Source organism: Etheostoma spectabile, chromosome 5, assembly GCF_008692095.1.
Source record: "Etheostoma spectabile isolate EspeVRDwgs_2016 chromosome 5, UIUC_Espe_1.0, whole genome shotgun sequence".
NCBI lineage: Eukaryota > Metazoa > Chordata > Actinopteri > Perciformes > Percidae > Etheostoma > Etheostoma spectabile.
In genome coordinates, this window is record NC_045737.1 from 7,607,694 (window position 1) to 7,625,591 (window position 17,898).

Below are 17,898 nucleotides of genomic sequence, written 5' to 3' on the forward strand. Positions count from 1 at the left end.
TAAAATTGTAGCGTAGTGTAAGTTCATGCCTGTGCCCTGTTTTGCAGGTGATGGAGGGAATGCCGCTTCACCTGGAGTGTTCAGGGAATCTGGTGCCTGTGAGGAAGGCCACCCAGCAGCCTCGCTGCTTCAGCTTCCAGGCGTTCAGAGATAACCGGCTTCCTGTCTCTGTTAAGGTATTACCCTTTGGCTTTTTCTCACAGATCTTTCTTCGGTTTTATATTCTTTTCACTTACTTGTTACTCACTGTCTCCACGCAACATATGTATGTGCCTTCATTACTTTCCTTGTGTCTGTGTGTCTAAAGGTGAGAGACAGCAGTAAAGAGCACACTGGATTTCTGTCTTTCCTGCGCAAGTCCACAAAGTATGAGGACAGCCAACATGTGCTCTGTAACCTCAACATTACCATGCCTCCTTGTATCAAGGTAAAGCTCTCAAAGTTACAAACCACATACTATACCGTGTTTTTAGTTATAATCCTTTCCCTGAGATGACATACTTCGGTGTTGGTGCTTGCAGATTGTTGGGAGTGAAGACCGGAGGCGAACTCTGACCCCGCTGGCTTTAAGAGAAAGATACAGCGCCCTTAATGAACCCGCTATGGGTATGAGGCTCTCACTCTCACTTGTAAATGTTGGCACCTGTTTATTTTTATTGTGGTGATATATTATAAGGCCCAGTGTGATGGCATCATTTCTTCTACAGTATCAATGAGCATTGCAATGCAGGGATAATCTCAACTTTAAATTTAACAGGATGTTAAATAGTCAGTTTTGGTCTGGTTTGTGCAGCATCACTGAGCGCCATGGAAAGGACAGAGCTGAAGATGGCTGTTATTGCCGAACAGTTGGGACTGAGCTGGGCTGGTGAGTCAACAAGAATATACTGACTCTGTTTTTATGTGTTGTAAACCATTCGTATTTACCTTATGTCTGACATGCTTGCTTAGCTCGCTGCTGATTAAGTTCAACATGGCAACCAGCCAATGAAACTAATTATTTCCTGTTGCCAAGAGCGTGAGACTATTCTGCTCTTCTGGATAGCGCTACTGTGAAGTAGAGTGCCATTTTAAGACTGTGTACACTAACAGCATGACTCAGAGGTGAAATTATATAAATATTTCACTCACTTACTTGATCTTCTCCATCTCATTTTCTGCACAGAGTTGGCACGCGAGCTTCAGCTCAGTGTGGATGACATCAATAAGATCCGTGTGGAGAATCCTAATTCGCTGCTGGAGCAGAGCTCTGCGCTGCTCAACCTGTGGGCCACCCGAGAGGGCAAGAGGGCCAAGAGTGAGCATCTGAGGCTATAATACGTTTTTAAATAACTTTTGCTAATTTTATGACTTGCATTCACTCCACTCTGGCGTTTCTAAGCCCCTTTAGCAGAATCCCTGCTGACCCCGTTTTAAGTTTAAAAACTCTTGGGTTGTGTTGTACTCTGGACGGGCATAAACGACCCACTTCAGTCAGTCTTATCTGTTAGGTAGGCTTACTTAGCTTTCACCAACAGTTCCATCTCATCGTCAGTCCAAGCACATAGGCCTACATCCCTTTGTTGTTCTTTCTCCAGAAGTATTTTCAATATATACATCAATGTTTTTAACTACAGATTAACATTAGACAATCTGCTTCCTCATTATACCAGCACATGCATACCCAGTGTATGTGAATGGTCGTGTGACGTGTTAATATGGACGGAGATCATTTCTGATACTGAGCCTAAATCCTGTGTGGATTGTGAGATAGTTTTTTGTTTTAAAACGCTGTTTCAAAATGAAGACGGAGTAGCGTGGATGTAGCTTGAGAGTGCTGTGAATTTCTCTCATCCCCTTGTGTTCTTTAACCCAGTCAAAGTCAGATTGTTCTTGTAATGGTATTGCTGTTGTCCTTGGAACCCCCTTCCACTCCTTCTCTTTTTCCTTGTCTGCTTGTGTCTCTCGCCTTCACACATCTTCACTGCAGTGGAGAGCTTGTACGCAGCTCTGAAGAGTATTGACCGCATGGACATAGTCAACATGTTGGAGGGCCAGCCGCCTCAGCCTGCGAGACAAGGCTCCCGCGATTTCAGCAGACGTCGAAACAATGAGAGAGACAACCTCTCCCCTGGTATGACTAATGGTAAGTTCCCTCCCCAAATCCCCAACAATGAAGCCCCTTCTACGTGTCCCGTTTGCTTTGACCCCGAACCATCTTTCCAATATACATACATACATACATCTTCCCTTAATATCCCCTAAAGGCAAAGTGAAGTTTGTTTCCCTCTGAATTCTCTCTGTTGTCCCCCATTTTTTCTTTTTTATTCCCCTGTGATACTGCTATGTATGAAAGCTGCCAAAAACGTCACACTTTTCCAGGACTTTACCCCAGCAACATGCAGAGGGACTCAGGACACTCCTACTGTGCTACAACCTCTGTAGTGCTTTTGGTTATACATTTCTCCATCTATTCATTCAATATGATGGGAAGTAGAGTGAAGTATGCAGAAAAGTATGATTTTGTGCTGAATCTCTAGAGTTTGCAAGCATCCCAGTTCCTGAATAGTCCCTGAGCAAAACACTCCACATAGAGATAAGTAAGATATAAGTATCATTAATAGTTGTACTTTTATCATTGTTGTCATTGTTATTTTGTTTTTCTCTTGTTAAATAATTAGATCAGTCAGTATTTGATTATATTAAGAGTTTTTATTGCCCATTATTAACTTAGCGGGCCCACATTTTAGAGTGATATTTTGTCTATAAAACAACACATTGTCATACATGATCATACCACATAGATCATACTGTAAGTATAGCCTAGCTTTACTGACCTTCTTACCAATTGTCAGTCCTCAGTCTTTTACTCCTTTTCCTCATGGTTTCCTTCACACATGCATACCCTACATCTTATTGACTCCGTTTTCACCTCTGGACTGGTGTGAGCTCCCTTTCTTACTGGACTGGCTTCTCCTCTCTGTATCCAGTGCAGACGATGAGTCAGTCTGACAGGTGACAGGTCCTATTCTGTGAAAACTGGAGCAATACCCAGAGATGTAACAATGCATAGAGATACGACCATGAGGGTCAAAGGGTGAAAAGGGATATGTTCAGATCACAGCTGCAGTGAATCTGATAACCGTGTATCTGTCTTGTCTGTCTATCTGTCTGGCTACCTGCCCCCCAAAGGCCGTTCCTGCTTTGACGCTCTGCGTAAAAACGTGGCGGCGCTCCGAATACCTGGATATTGTGTCTTCTGCTAATCTCACAATGATCACGGTGACGGGTTTCAAGAGGTCTATGATTTACTGTCCTGATTAAGTACGTCTAATTGGAGGACCAAAACTGACGTTTTAGGCAATAAGGAAAATGGTCAGATAAATAAGGAAAAAAATAAAATATGCCTATAAGTCTATAAATGCTCAAAGAAATTGAAAATAACCATCAGGTTCACATCCTTAAAACAAAGATTGCGGTGGACAGTGAAGGAACAAAATACATTCATTCAATTTCCTTGTGCAATAGATTTATTAATTATGTTTCTTTATTTCCCACTTAATTTTGCATATTGGTTTATTAATTTCATATTAAACATATAGCATGACATTTGGGAAAATATGCTAATTTTTTGCTGTAGAAAATCAATAGCACTGTCATATCTGTACGGGAAATGTGAAGCTACCGCTCCCGCAAGCAGCTAGTTAGCTTAGCATAAAGACTGGAAATGGAATGAAACAGCTAGCATGGCTCTGTCCAGGCTAGCGGTTTTTGTCTGGGTGCAGTAACTTCCTGGGCTCTCTGCTGGTTTCCTGGGAATAAGCTACTGTGTTAATTAGTGAACGTAGGAGGTGCTGGTATGTGGATGTGTTATCTTTTGGACAGAGCTGATTCCCCCTGTTATGCTAAGCTAAGCTAAGCAGATGCTAGCAGTAGCTTCATATTTACCAAAAAAATATGAGAGTGGCATCGCTCTTCTCATTTAATCCTCTGCAACAAAAGCAAATAAGCATATATTCCAAAATGTAAAACTGCTCCTTTATGTCAAGTTCAGTCCTCCATATGAAGTAAACCTACTTATTATTATTATTATCAAAATAGTTTATTTGAAATGTTTTACAGAAAAAGCTAGTAGAGTAATCAGTAATCTTTCTCTGTCTTTACAGATTAGATAAGATTTTACTTTTTCCTTCATAGTTCTAGTGCACCACTGTTGTAATTAAGCACATTTTAAAGGTGTATTCCAGATTATTTCCAGGTTAGAAAAGATTTTACAAAATACAGTAGATCGTAATAGAGTAAGACCTCTTCTTCTAGACTTTTGTTAAAGGAAAAGGACATTTAAATTCTCTCTGCCTGTGGCTGCATGGGGAGTAGTTTGAGTCTCTTAAGGGCTAAAGTTGAATGTCCTTTTGGGAGCCCTGTTTTCATTCCCTGTGAATCTGTCCCTCTCTCTGTGTTTCTCTGGACATGTCATCTGCAGCCTAGCCGCCCTACTCTTCCTTCTTCTCACTCCTCTCCGAACTCTGACCTCATGCCAACCTCATGTTGACCTCTGACCCACATCTTTATCTTTTCTTTTTGCGAGCAGTCGTGCATTTTCTTTATTTTTGTGCTTTTGAAAACCCCACCTTTTTAATGTCCGCTCTGTGACCGATACCCCTCACACAGACTGTGTACTCAGCACCCACTGGGAGGGGGGAGGTGACCCTCGCTCTCTCTCGCTGTTTCTGTCTGTGACCATTACCCTATTTTATATTCCTCTTCCTCTCTTGCTGCGCTCCTTTTCTATTTTTCCCACTCTGTCTTTTCCCTCTTTTCCCATCCCTTATTTCCCTGCCCTCCTGCCTGTCTGCATGTGCATGAGGCTGACTTTCATCACTCATCTCCCTCTGTGTTTGCATGGACACACTGGCTTGTTGGAGATGAGTCAAATACTGCATTGACACTAAATGCTGCTTGACCAAAAGACATGTGTTCTTGCATGGCATGTATACTGAGAATGACTTTATACTCTCTTCCTCCTCACCGTTCTATCCCTAGGGGGGGGGTAAAAAAGGCCACAAACCTTTTTTTTGAACTGTGACTTGCGTTGCTCATGTATGAATGTTGTGGTTGTTCTCTATGTCACTGATTCTATGTAAACCATCCATCTGATGGGTTATTTTGTGTGAAATATATGTGTTTAATGTCTTTGTGTTGTACACGGGTCAACTTATTGTAAATGTGCTTATTGTTTAATGTAAACTCATCAATCAGTCTGTGAGAGCGTGTGAGCGTCTTTATGTGTGTTTTAAGTCGTATGATGTAAGTCTTTGGTGTCCTTCATACATGTACATATGTGTGAGTGTATCAGTGTTAAAGCGAATGGACAAAATAAGTAAATTTCCATTACATGTGTTTTTACCCAATCTTCACTGCTTTGTTTTTCTGTGGTTGTGTCTTTCAATCGGGGGGTCAGGCAATCATTTTTACATATTTTACACCCGTCCATTCCCTTTATTTATTTCATTTCCAAATCTCTTTCTATCATTCCTGAATCTTCTTACATGGAGAGAGAGGACTGACAAACTATTTCATTATCTTATTCATGGCAAACAAAAATGCTCATTTTGTAGTTTGTGTGTTATCACCAAAAACAGACTCATAACACAATACGCGTGGATTCATGTCTTGATATAATACATTTCAAAAACACTTAGACACGCCAAACCCTAACCTTTAAAGGAACCTGACACCCTGTCTTCTGTTGTTGCCCAAATTAACAAAGAATGTTGATTTCAAACATTTATTCAACTCTTTACTCATCATCTTCTGTGTTCTAGTAGTACAAGAAGATATTTTGTCAGTAATCAAAAGACTCCAGAAGTCAAAGCCAATGCTGTTTCTTTAGCAGATTTATGTCTTTTAATTTACAAAGACAAATCACTGTACAAAAATATATATGGATTTTTATGATTGCTAGTTTCTATAGACAACTGACAGCATTTGAGAGGCCTCGAGAGAAAGCTGAAAGTAGGACAAGAGATCCTTCTGGCCGCTTGGTGTCACAAATATCTCCTGCACTCTCAGCAGTTCTCAACAGCAGCACTGCCAACCATGAATCAAGTTACACCCTGCAGCTCTGCACAGCTTCCTCATCACTATACAGTACACACATACAGTGTCTCTGTCTGTCTGTATGTCTCTCTCTCTCTCTCTCTCTCTCTCTCTCTCTCTCTCTCTCTCTCTCTCACTCACTCACTCACTCACTCACTCACACACACACACACAGAAGGTGAACTGCCTTCTCTTCTTGCTCTTATCTACATACTTGTATGCCCTGCACTACATCTCCTATTTCATCCTATGGTTAATGTGTTTCCTGGTAACAAATCTTGTAGTGTTACAGTCATAGTGCCACTCACACTTTGCTTTGCTTACATTGCCATTCATCAAAACAAGTTACCTAAACTATTCACCTAATTTTCATGGTAGTTGGTCATTTGGTTCAGTATGATCAAGACAAATACAAGGCAGACTCTATGTACAGTATACGTGCATTCTTCATAGTCTCTAAGTGGATTTTTCTTTCTTTTTGTGCAATATAAAGTTATTGTCTCAATAAAAAAAAACATTCCTGATGCTGTGACATTGTGCTCTATCATGCCAGGTCTGCCTTAACAAAAAACATACTGTTACAAAGGGTGTTCAAGACAGTTGAAGGAGTGACCTGAGTCCACAGCACATTAACAGTGTGCATTTTTACTAATTGATATGATTACACTTGAAATACTCAAATCTATGTTTGAGGCAGCAACTGTGTGGCTTTCACAACAGATGGAAAATCAAGTCTACCGTATATGTGTTTGCATTAGTATTAGCAGGACTATAGGCTATATGTTTATTGTAAACATTAGAATAAATATATGTGTCAATGAAAGAGCAAGCAGCTGTGTGGTGAGCTGATGTGTGTGAGGAGAGATGAGATTGCCTGCGTGCATGCTATGCAGCCTGACAACAATATTAACCTGCCTGTTTTTTGAGTGGGTTTGAATGCATGCATATCTGAGTGTGAGTGTATGTGTGTGATAGTATGAAACAAAGAGTGAGCGAGTATATTTATGGCATGTGTATGTGTGACAAAGGTGTGTGTGCCTACCCCAGGTTGGGGGAAGAGGCAGTAATTCCTGTCCGTCTCCCTGCAGGTGGCAGCCAGCAGAGCAGCATCAGTCACTGCTGGGTCCAAACCAAAGTGTTGGTCTCTCAGTCCGTCCAGTTGTGTCTGCTGCTGCTTCCGCTGCTGCTCTCTCCTTCAGCACTGGCTGATCGAGCTTGACAAACCCTCGTCTAAAAGCTGCCCTTGCTCTCTCGTCCTAAGCTCCTTGCACCCTTATTCTAGCTCCTATTGTCTTGGCCCTCCCCTCTCTCCTTCCCCACTCCTCTCCCATTTGTCCCTTCAGCCTCCTCTACTCCCCCCCCTAGATGCCCAGCTCCTGGGCAGGGGCACCTATCCCCTCCCGGGGTCCCGGTGCTGTGGGGGTGAGGTGGGGAGGGAGGCGGGGGGCCTGGTGTCAGTGTGCCTCTCTCTGTCTCGCTCCAGGTTATGGGCTCGCGCAGGACGAGCTTCTCTCACCGGCCTCCATGCAGTACAGCCTGCCCTCCCCGCTGGGCGCTGAGCCTTACTGGCAAGAAGTCTCCAGTTTGGACTGTGCTCCCATTGCCACCACAGAAGAAGACACCCTCATGGAGATGTCTGATGTGCAGGTGTGGCCCTCAGGCAACAGCCCGTCCCTGGTGCCTGTGGAGGACTCTTCGCTGGAATGCAGTAATGCTGACGATTCAGAAGGTCTGCTGGGGCTGCCATATGGAAGTCTGGGTCGGCCGGCTAGTCAGGCCAGTGTACCCAGCGGAGGGGGTGGGGTGCTGAGTGGCTCCATTGAGCTGCCCGAAGACGATTCAGAGATGGGCGTTGACTCACTCAGCACTGCCACGCCAGCCTCGCTTGGGGGCACCATCGCTGGGATCAATCTTAACGGGCTGAACAATGGTCAGGGGTCAGAGGCAAGTTCGGAGGTATCAGCAGTTACCAGTACGACTGGTGGAGGTGGAGCTGGAGGAGGAGGAGGAGGACAAGGAGGGACGGGCTCAGAGGAAGGGCTTTCTCTTGTTGCAGGACAGCAAAGGGTGTATGCTCGGCTGAGTGAGTCACCTGGTCTGAGCTGTGTTGCAGACCGAAATGGAGACAGGTGAGTCAGACCTCTGTCTGCTTCTCAGGTGACAAAGTCAAAATCACACCAACAAAACAATAGATCTGTGCTTACATCTTATTCATCTTTATTGCATGTCAGTGGTGAACTGGAGTCTTGTTGTATTTCTTGCGGACGAAATGACCGCTAAGGGGATACGATCAGGTGTTTAACTATCCTCGGAGTAAGCATGTACAGTACGTGTACCACCTCCACATTGATCCCTTCTCTCCTTCCAGGTCAGGTAGTGGTGGAAACGGTGGCAGTGGAGGCTCTTTCCTTTCCTACCTGCAGGAACAGTCAGGCCCGGGGTGGATACCTGTCACGGACCCTACACAGGCCTGGGTGGGCAGTCAGCCTAAGCCCAGGCAGGCCATGGACACCATGATATCATCAGTATGTAACGTCATAGATGGAGACCAGTCCCACGTATCCCAGGAGGCCTTGCTTCAGCCTGTGAGGGACATGGGGCACTCAGAGATCTTACGGGGGCACTTCAGGGGTACCCAGCCATTTGAGAAGGGTTTGGGATTCCCACACAGAGTACCAGAGCTGAGGGCCTGGGATGATGTGCGCCTAAAGGGCCAGGTGAGTGTGTTGTTCCTCCCATGAAAAATAAAAAAGACGTTTGTTTGACAAGCAATCAGTCATACAGATATCAAACTATAGGGACTGATAATAGCGTAGGCTATAACTGTAGTCATGCAAACCTAACTAACTTCAACATTTAACAAATCCGCATTAGATTATTAATGATAGATCCTAGAAACATACAACACACACGCACGCACACACACACACACACACACACACATACACACGCACACAGAGTCAAAGGCCCAAGATGGGCACAAACAGTCCTGCCGAATATAGCAAGCATTCTCACTGTCCCACTCGTGTTACAGATCCGCCCCACCCACGTCATTTCCACGTGTTCACTTTTTTGGCACAACACCACTACATCAAACTGTAGGACAAAGTCAGACTTGAAACTGTGAGAGAGCAGTAATAGACAATTGATTTAGGCCCTTTGTGGGCTTGCTTTAGTATATGGTTCATACTGGTGAGAAAAGAACCTTTTAGCTTTTGTAGGGTTTGGATGTAGTGTTGCAGTGCTGCACTATAGTGTCTGCATAGCGATGCTTTTTGAGAAAATGTGTCTACTGGACTGGATGGATGAGAAAATAGCTTATAGTTAAGGTCCCTGAAGGAAGTCGGGGGACAAGTTTCTTACTTCATACAATACTCTCACTACAGCATACAGAACCACACTGGAGAAGCCAGAGGTATTTAAAGGCCACAGATCACATGATCAGAAAGAGAGAGAGAGGTGGGAAAAGAAGCCTCCCAAGGTTGCTTTAGCTTGGATTTAATGCCACTGAGTGGGTTCTCCTGACCTGACAGTAGGAACAAGAAGGAACAGAGACCCGAGGCATCGGCCCACTGCCCCAGCTAATGGAGGACGGACATGAACTGAAAGACAAACAACCAAAGAGCGAATGAACCGGTGACAGAAGACCGCAGGCTGCAGCTGTTGCCTTTTCGTCAGCTGAGAGAGGCACAGCATTGAAAACAGGAGTCACTGAAGACTTGAGGAAGTGTATTGATTGTTGTTGATTTGCTGGGATTTGCTGATTTGAGCTGGGTGATGTGGGCCCTGGTGACAGAGCTCCTCTTCAGCTTCGTGCTGCTGGCTTTCCTGGTCATCAGCTGTCAGAATGTCCTCCACATTGCCAGCGGCTCTGTGCGGTCCGTGCTCACCTACATACACGTTCAGCTGGACCGTGAGCTCGGTGAGGTCGACGGAGTGGCCGACGAAGAGGAAAACGTCACCACCAGAGTGGTCCGCCGTAGAGTCATCTTTAAGGTACAGAGAGAGGGACAGAGGACAGTCACGCAGAAATTTGAAGAAAGGATCGGAAAACAACAATAACAGGACATAGATGGAGAAAATAGTGTTTGGTGAATACACAAAAGCAGTGTATTTGGAGTGATGCAGGATAGGTTTGTGCTAATAGGGGTACATGACTTGATTGTGTTTACAGCGCTAGAGTGGAGTGGATGTGACAAAAGTGTGACAGTGAGGATTAACTAAGGACACTGTGTACATGAGGAAATGTTGTGTATGGCAATCACAAAATCTGAATTGAATCAATACAATAATTCTCCCTCTAAAAATTACCATCAAATTGCTGAGCAAATGTAACTTCTTCTGCTAGTATGTATGCAAATAGACAGGCCTGGGTTCAACAAGTTTGGACTCCAGTGCTATTAAAAAATGGACTCTTCCTACTGCATCTTAGACTCTGTGCATGCTAATACAAGTGTTGACAAGTTTTATTCAGGTCTACATGGGCTGGGCTGGCCCTTGTCCTCGCTTCTCCAGCTGTAGGAATGTCTTTAAGGTTATAAATAGGTCTGTAGACATGCTGCAAATTATTAGGGCCTATAACAGCATTGTCATGAATTTCATGAACTGTAAATGTAAATGTAAATGTTGCTTACTAACTTTTCCTTATTTTGGGAATTCATATCTTGTAGCAGTTACACTAAAATGTAAAATTCCGTACTTTCATGGAAAATGAAGGGCAGTTAAGGGTTTATTAAAAAATAAATAAAAGAATACATGAATTAAGGGTAGAAATGCTTTTCTGTCCACAGGGCGATGAGGTTGAAGATCTTCCTGGGGATCATGTAAGCGAGGAACAGTTCACGGACGAGCATGGAAACATTGTAACAAAAAAGGTCAGCCACTGCAACATCTTTTCATTCTGTATTCTTAAACCGGGTTCCAGTAATTGTTTTCACTTATGTCAGTGTCACATACTCACCAGCATCTCTCCACATAATTAATCAACTTATAATTAAAAAAAGTTCATCACATATGACATTACACTATGTCTGTACACACTATACACTGTATGTCTCTAAAAATAATATTTTTTAAAAGACATATTTCCTCCATATACATTTCTTTTGTAGTTCACCAACTGTCTTTTCACTGCCTTATTCCCACTCTCTGCCTCCATCCATCACTCTCTCCCACCCTCCTGTGTACATGTGTGTTTATGTGATAGATTGTGCGTAAGGTTGTGCGCAGAGGGAAGGGTTCAGGTGAGGAGGGAGTTCAGGAGTTGAGCCTGGAGGGTTCTCTGCAGGATGCCAACGAGCTGGAGGTTGATGCTGAGCAGTTCATGAGCTACGCCATCCTGGGCCGGGACAGCAGCAAGGTGGGCTTCTGATCTGCAGACAGCTGACCATCTGATAAGGGCCTGTTTGATTTTGAAGTCATGTAGTTGCTAGTTTATAGTGGTGGTAACAGGGGACTCGTGCTGAATCATGTGCTGCAGTGAGCTTGGAAGTCTTATCACTTCGGGGTTTCTAGGGCATATCCCGAAAGTCCTTGAGTAGCTTAACCTGCATGAGCTCCAGTACAAAAACACAGTTTGTGTGTGTGTGTGTGTGTGTGTGGTGTGTGTGTGTGTGTGTGTGTGTGTGTGTGTGTGTGTGTGTGCATGTGTATGTGTATGTGTGTGTGTGTGTGTGTGTGTGTGTGTGTGTGTGTGTGTTTGTGTGTGTCCGTCCTCATGATCTTAAGTGCTATAGCCCTGTTTTTGAAATGTGTAGGTCCTGAATCCTAAGTGAGGATTGAGTGCACAGTTTGGTTGGTTAATTGTTTGAGTGCTGACCTTCTGTTACATAAATATTATCACCTCATGTTCATCTTCTGCATGCAGGTGGAACAAATGACTCCACTTTGCTCTGGTGCTGGTAGTGCTCACGGTTCACCGAACCGTTCAGGTTTTCATCATTTTAGTTATCATTAAGCTGCACCTACACTTTGTTTCTTGCATATTAATGACTGAATTCATTGTGGCTCCTTACAGTGGCTATATTTTTCCATTCTGTCCCCATCAGTTATCTCAATGACTGACTCTTGTCTTTTCTGCATTCATTAAAGTTTATAGTCCTACAACTTTGACTGTGTGCTGTGTCACTCAAACCTTTTCTGCATCACAGTTGGGGCAAATGTTTTACATGAAGTAGCAGAAGATTGGGGTTTAACACATTAAGACAATTAAGATTGTTAGGGTGTCACTTTATGTATTTTCTCATGTGGTCAAATCCCATCCATCTGAGTATCAAGAAATTATTTTGATAATATATTTGCAAATACTATTTGACACAGGTCTTCCCTGATCCCAAAGATTTTAGATGTTCTTGATGCCCGCTTATCTTTAACTGTCTTTCCAACTGCTATCCATCACTTCTGTCCTTGCTTGACTGTTTGTACATGATTTATTTTTCTTTTTTTTTCTCCCTCTTTTTTCCTTCCTCCACATATTTGTTACTCGCATTTCTATTACATCCTCCTCTGTTCCTGTTTTTCTGTCCTCTCTTTCCTTATGGCACTATTTCCATCCTCTGTTGTTCCATTTCTGTTTCCTTTTCTCATCTTTTTCTTGTCACATGTCCTTTATTTCACATTCCCTTACTAATGTTCCCTCAACCTCTTGTTCGGCTCCTGTCATCCTACCTCCTCTCAATCCTCGCACCTCTTCTGCCGCCAACCCCTTCCCCCCTGATGTAGCCCGATACTGTGGATGTGAAGAAAGGTGCTCAGATAGTGAAATGTGCCAGTCTGCGGAGAGTTAAGCAGTGAGGCAGAGTGAGTGCTGCGTCCCCGCAGGTACGGGACTGACCCACAGCGCCTCGTCTGACCTGTGGGCTAGACCATTTAATCCAGTCTCTCTGGATTAAATGCACCTGAATGTACCTTTAATTCCATACTAATGATATGTCATGTGATGCTGGTACAGCTAAATTAATCTTCAGTTTGACAAATGGTTAAAATATAAATGAATCAAAAAAAGAAGAAAAATAGATTTATGGCTTTCATGCTTAATAATTCTTTTGCCCACAAAGTACAAAAATATAATGAAAGTCTCAGAAAAAAGGGACATTCCATGACAACCATTTTTAAATTAATACAGAATTGATTTTGATATACATACTTGTAGTCAGCATTAATGCAAATGTGATACATAATGATACTTAATACTTAATGCTCCAATAATTTCTAATAAACCTCCTCCAGGTTTTACAACCTGAACAATAGAAACTCAGATTGCTTGCCTGTTTACTTAAGATTTGTGGAGTTTTATTTGTAAGTAAATGCCAATACGCCACTAAATGTCTGGGGCACAGAATTGATTAATTATTTGTGTGACATCAATTTCTCTTCCATATGTAACGGACAAAAAACAACAGTTTAATGCAAATAGATCATTATTGTTTTCCGATAAATTACATCAGGCCAATTAATTTCTTCGTGCATGTTTTGACAAGCTGGAAAAAGGGTTGGCACAGTGTGCACTCAAAATGACCTAACAAAAAGGATCTTGTAAAGTGACAGCTCTCAAGGTCAAAGCTGCCTGGCCAGTTGTCCTGTGAATGCTATCTGGTGTGTGTGTGTGTGTGGTGTGTGTGTGTGTGTGTGTGTGTGTGTGTGTGTGTGTGTGTGTGTGTGTGTGTGTGTGTGTGGTGTGTGTGTGTGTGTGTGTGTGTGTGTGTGTGACTTGCCCTTTCTAACGCAAAGCCCATGACATTCCTGAGATTACTAAAATTTCAAACGACTTACTACTGAAAGTTAAACCACTTTTGCCAACCATTTTTGCTTGCATGCTTCTGCCAAACTAATGTTCTGTTTTATTGAGTGTTATAATGGCTGGTATAACTGACAGAATAAATGAGGACTTATAGTGAGGTGTGTAGAGGCGTTATATGAGCTGTGTATATTGCGGTGGACACTTTAGCCAAGGCCGTTTGAAAGACTGCATATACTCACATTTGCATTGACTTACTGCAGCTTGCATGTCTGCTCTGTAGATTCCTGGTGAGTTGTAGCTAAATCCGTGTTTCTGTCTCTCCACAGAGCTCTCCACAGGATTCAACCCCTTCACCAAAACCATCCTACATGGACACATGACCAGCAGCAGCTGACAGGAGGAAGAACACAAAAAGGCAAACAGACCATGACAGCCATAAGTGGTTGCCGACTATAAGCACGCACCGGAAGAGAAGGATACGGATTTACTTGTAGTTTTTATTACTTTTTTTTTTTTTTTTTTTAAAGAAACCGTGGGAAAAAAAACATGTACTAGGCTAGAAGCATGATTTCGTATAAAACAAAAACCAGAAAAAAAAAAAATACCTAGCAACCAAAACGTGCTTCCTGTAATCTGTATCAGCATGAGTGACTGCTGCCGCATGGCCTGTCTTTAACTACAAATACTGAGGGAATATAAGGGTGGGTAAAAGGGGGGGAGGGATGGGGAGGACACACTGCTGTATGGGACAGGGATGCAGTGGAGGGTATGGTCCTTACTGGCCCGTTTTCTACACCAACGGGGAAAAGTCTATGAGTCAAACTTGAGAAAAGTGGAGACTAAAATACTGAGAATTACATAATCTCTAGGCAACAGGTTACTCCTCCCTGCTACACTCTTCCAGCTAGGAGCATCACAAACTAGTTTAAACCTGTCCCAGTGCTCTCAAAGTCTAGTAAAGCTACAAATATCACCCAAGGATATCAGTGTTGTACATAATATTGTATGCACTAAAATGCTCTACGTGACTGTGTGTTACGTGTGTTATTTATGTTCTAAGATCCCTATGCGATGCCACTGATGCTGCTGTTTCAGGTACATAAGAAATTTCTCCCTGTTTTTCTCGTTTGGTTTGTTAGGTCTGAACCTATATATTATTCTATATATCTCGAGATCTTTGTGTGTACAAGAACATGCAAATGTGTCGCTCTGCTTGTTTTTAAATGTCGGATTTTTGTGTGTCAGGTTGTTTTGTTTTTTTGTGCTTTTCATGTGCTTTCACCCCTTGCTTTTGACATGTCAAACTGTAGAGGGCAGACATACTGTAAGTTGTTCACTGTACTGTGGGGTTTTGAGCTTTGGGAGGCTGGTTTCTGCAGTGAACACGCCTCCCTGCCTTTCCCTCAGAGTGGTTTGCCTTGTGGAGAGGGTGACAAAGAGGTAAATGATGAGCGACAGATTGACCTACTCTACCATCCCAATCCTCTGCTTTTTCTTGTCCCCAGTGTGCTGTATATCCTCGTGAGGTTTCTGTTAATCAGATGTCTGTCTGAGCCAAAATCCCAATACCCTCAATCTTCCTTTATCACCCTACCTCTTACCTCTCACCCCTGCAGTCAGCCTCTCAGACTAGATGTAGCAGTCCTGTTCACCTCCAACAGGGGGCAGGATCCCACTTCAGCTCGTAGCAGTATCTGTTTGACCTCATTGTGCAGTATATGACACTACCACACATAAGGTGCACTTATAGACCATCTCACCACCACCATCCCCAGAAGATGTCACTTAATGAGAGTATAATAGCTGAAATGCTGGTAATAACGTAGCACTGGTTTGACTGGGTAAAAGAAGAAGAGTAAGCTGCAGAAAGGAAAGTGTCACATCATGGGTCGAGGATGTGTTGAGCTTTAATGTTTGTCGCCTTGGCAATGGTTTGGAGTGTAGCAAAGACAGTCAGTCACCAATCACTGTGATGAGAAACTGTAATACTGACCCGCAACTGTGAGCTTGACCCTTCCCGAAGTGTGTGTCTCGTTTCACTCCTTTTTTTGTCATGATTTACTGTCTTAACTGTACTCCAGAAGAAGCAATAACTGCTTACAAAAGGAAAGGGTTGCTTGTGTGAGTGTGTTTGAGAGTATTTTTGTGATAGAGAGGATTGTAGGGTCATAGTTTGTGTTCTTCCTAAACTCTGGCTTTCAATCTGTTAAGCACAGCTTTAGGCTACTCCTCACTCTACTCAGAAATGATGTCAGTACATTAGTATCCCACGTTTCATCACTTTGCCTCTCTAGAAGAAAAACTATTAAGTTTTACACTAAGATTGGGCAAATATCGGTAGGACCAGCCATCTGCAAAGTGTCCAGTGTCTTTTTTTGTTACTCATCAGGTAATGTAGGTTGTTTATTGATAGCTTTTAAACCGTCATTCATATGCACCTTGAAAGAAATCCTATTTTGTGTGTGTGTGTGTGTGTGTGTGTGTGTGTGTGTGTGTGTGTGTGTGTGTGTGTGAGAAGAGCAGAGGCTCTCAGATTAAAACTCTAATTCACATATTTTTTTAAAGTTGATTTACCTCAATAAGCGTGCCATCTTTCATGACATCAATTACATACATGCATTTATTTCAAACATTACATTAGACATTGAAGGCTTTATTATGTCGCAAAAACGTTGCAATAATCACCAGTCAAAATGTGTTTGTTTTAGTACGGCTTCACAGCCAGAGATGATGAATGTAGAGTCTTGTTATAAAGTAGTCACCTGTGTGGGCTCTGTACTTCAACTCAGTGTATGCTGTTGATCATCAACATTCATTACAAGCATACATAGAATTCATTGAAGAGGAGAGATTTAAAGAGAAGCCTCAAATAGGTTGTAGACGTTTTAACAACTCTTTATCAGATATTATTTGTATTTTATTATCTTTTCTAATAACTTCAAAAAATGAAATGTCAATAAAGATTAGACAGCAGTGTAATAATGTATGACCCCATATGTCATAGCATACGGTTTGCTCTATAAGGGCTCATAATTATGGTATGCTTGGGTTGGTTTCTGAGGCTGGGTGTGTTTATAAATCCACTGCTGATGTCATATCAGGGTTGGAGCAAGGGAAGGGGGTCTGATGAAAAGACAATAAGATTTTGAAGTTAGATGGCTTACTAATTCCGACGGCTAGTTGAGATGACAAGCATTTTTCCTCAACACAACCCACCGCTAATCTATTTCTGCCCTCTTAACCAAATATAAGACTAAGCCGATTCTATAGGGCTCCCACATGGTCACAGTATGAACGCAGTTTGAAAGGAGTCCACCTAAGTGCAAGCAGAGGGAGGAGTAGGTACATCACAAATTAACAATGGAAAGCCCTGCACTGAGGGACCACTGAGATGATGCCATGCACAAAGTTCATGCAAAAATATTAACTGTTGCAAAAACTAGAGAACACATGTATATTCCTTTAGAATGGATTGAAGACATTATTAACGCAATAGCATATTACTCAATACTAAGGAATGCAACTGCGCACATGCACAGAAAATGTTTTTAACATAAAGGCTATATATATATGAAATATATGAAAATATATATATAAATATATATATATATTTACTTAGAATGCTATGCACCCTTACTTGTCAACTGGGATTCTAGTTATGTTATGGATGTATTTTTAGCATCATACAGCTGTAGCTACCAAGAGACTGTTGACTTCTGGGTAATGCCTGCAACCTGGGGATAAAATAGGGTTCTTGTGGGTATTTTAACCTGTTTTGTTTGCTTTTTTTATTGTTATGGAGAGTAAAACATGAATTTAAAATATAGATGTAAAAGCCTTTTAATCCAATCAAATCCGAGGACATCTATTGACAAATTACTCTGTACACCAGCTCAACATTTACAAAATTAATAAAGAAATGAAATGTCTTTGTGTATAGTGTGTATACTTTTGTGTGAGTCCCTTGAAACCCATGCTGCCCCAGGCCTGTTCCTGTGCATACTGCTGTTATAAACATTATTACATCTTATTTCACCAAAGTACCAAATGTTTAACATAATGGTCTATTTTAAACTCTTCAA

The 17,898-nt window shown here is 42.3% G+C and overlaps 1 protein-coding gene across 8 annotated transcripts in view; it reads left to right on the forward strand.

The window, feature by feature from the left end:
- ank1a (ankyrin 1, erythrocytic a) overlaps nt 1-17,745 on the forward strand; it is a 96,327-nt gene extending 78,582 nt beyond the window's left edge. For 3 of the 8 annotated variants that reach the window (XM_032515833.1, XM_032515835.1, XM_032515836.1), the window contains 12 exons: nt 48-176; nt 308-427; nt 522-606; nt 794-868; nt 1,166-1,297; nt 1,970-2,125; nt 7,562-8,207; nt 8,447-8,795; nt 10,869-10,952; nt 11,285-11,437; nt 12,799-12,897; nt 14,143-17,745. In XM_032515833.1, coding sequence (XP_032371724.1) covers nt 48-176; nt 308-427; nt 522-606; nt 794-868; nt 1,166-1,297; nt 1,970-2,125; nt 7,562-8,207; nt 8,447-8,795; nt 10,869-10,952; nt 11,285-11,437; nt 12,799-12,870 — 2,001 coding nt within the window. In that variant the 3' untranslated portion in view covers nt 12,871-12,897; nt 14,143-17,745. Of the gene's footprint in view, nt 1-47; nt 177-307; nt 428-521; nt 607-793; nt 869-1,165; nt 1,298-1,969; nt 2,126-7,561; nt 8,208-8,446; nt 8,796-9,024; nt 10,075-10,868; nt 10,953-11,284; nt 11,674-12,798; nt 12,898-14,142 lie in introns of those variants that run through there. The other 5 variants (XM_032515837.1, XM_032515840.1, XM_032515838.1 and 2 more) reach the window with 5 other exon arrangements.
- Nucleotides 17,746-17,898: the final 153 nt, after the last annotated feature.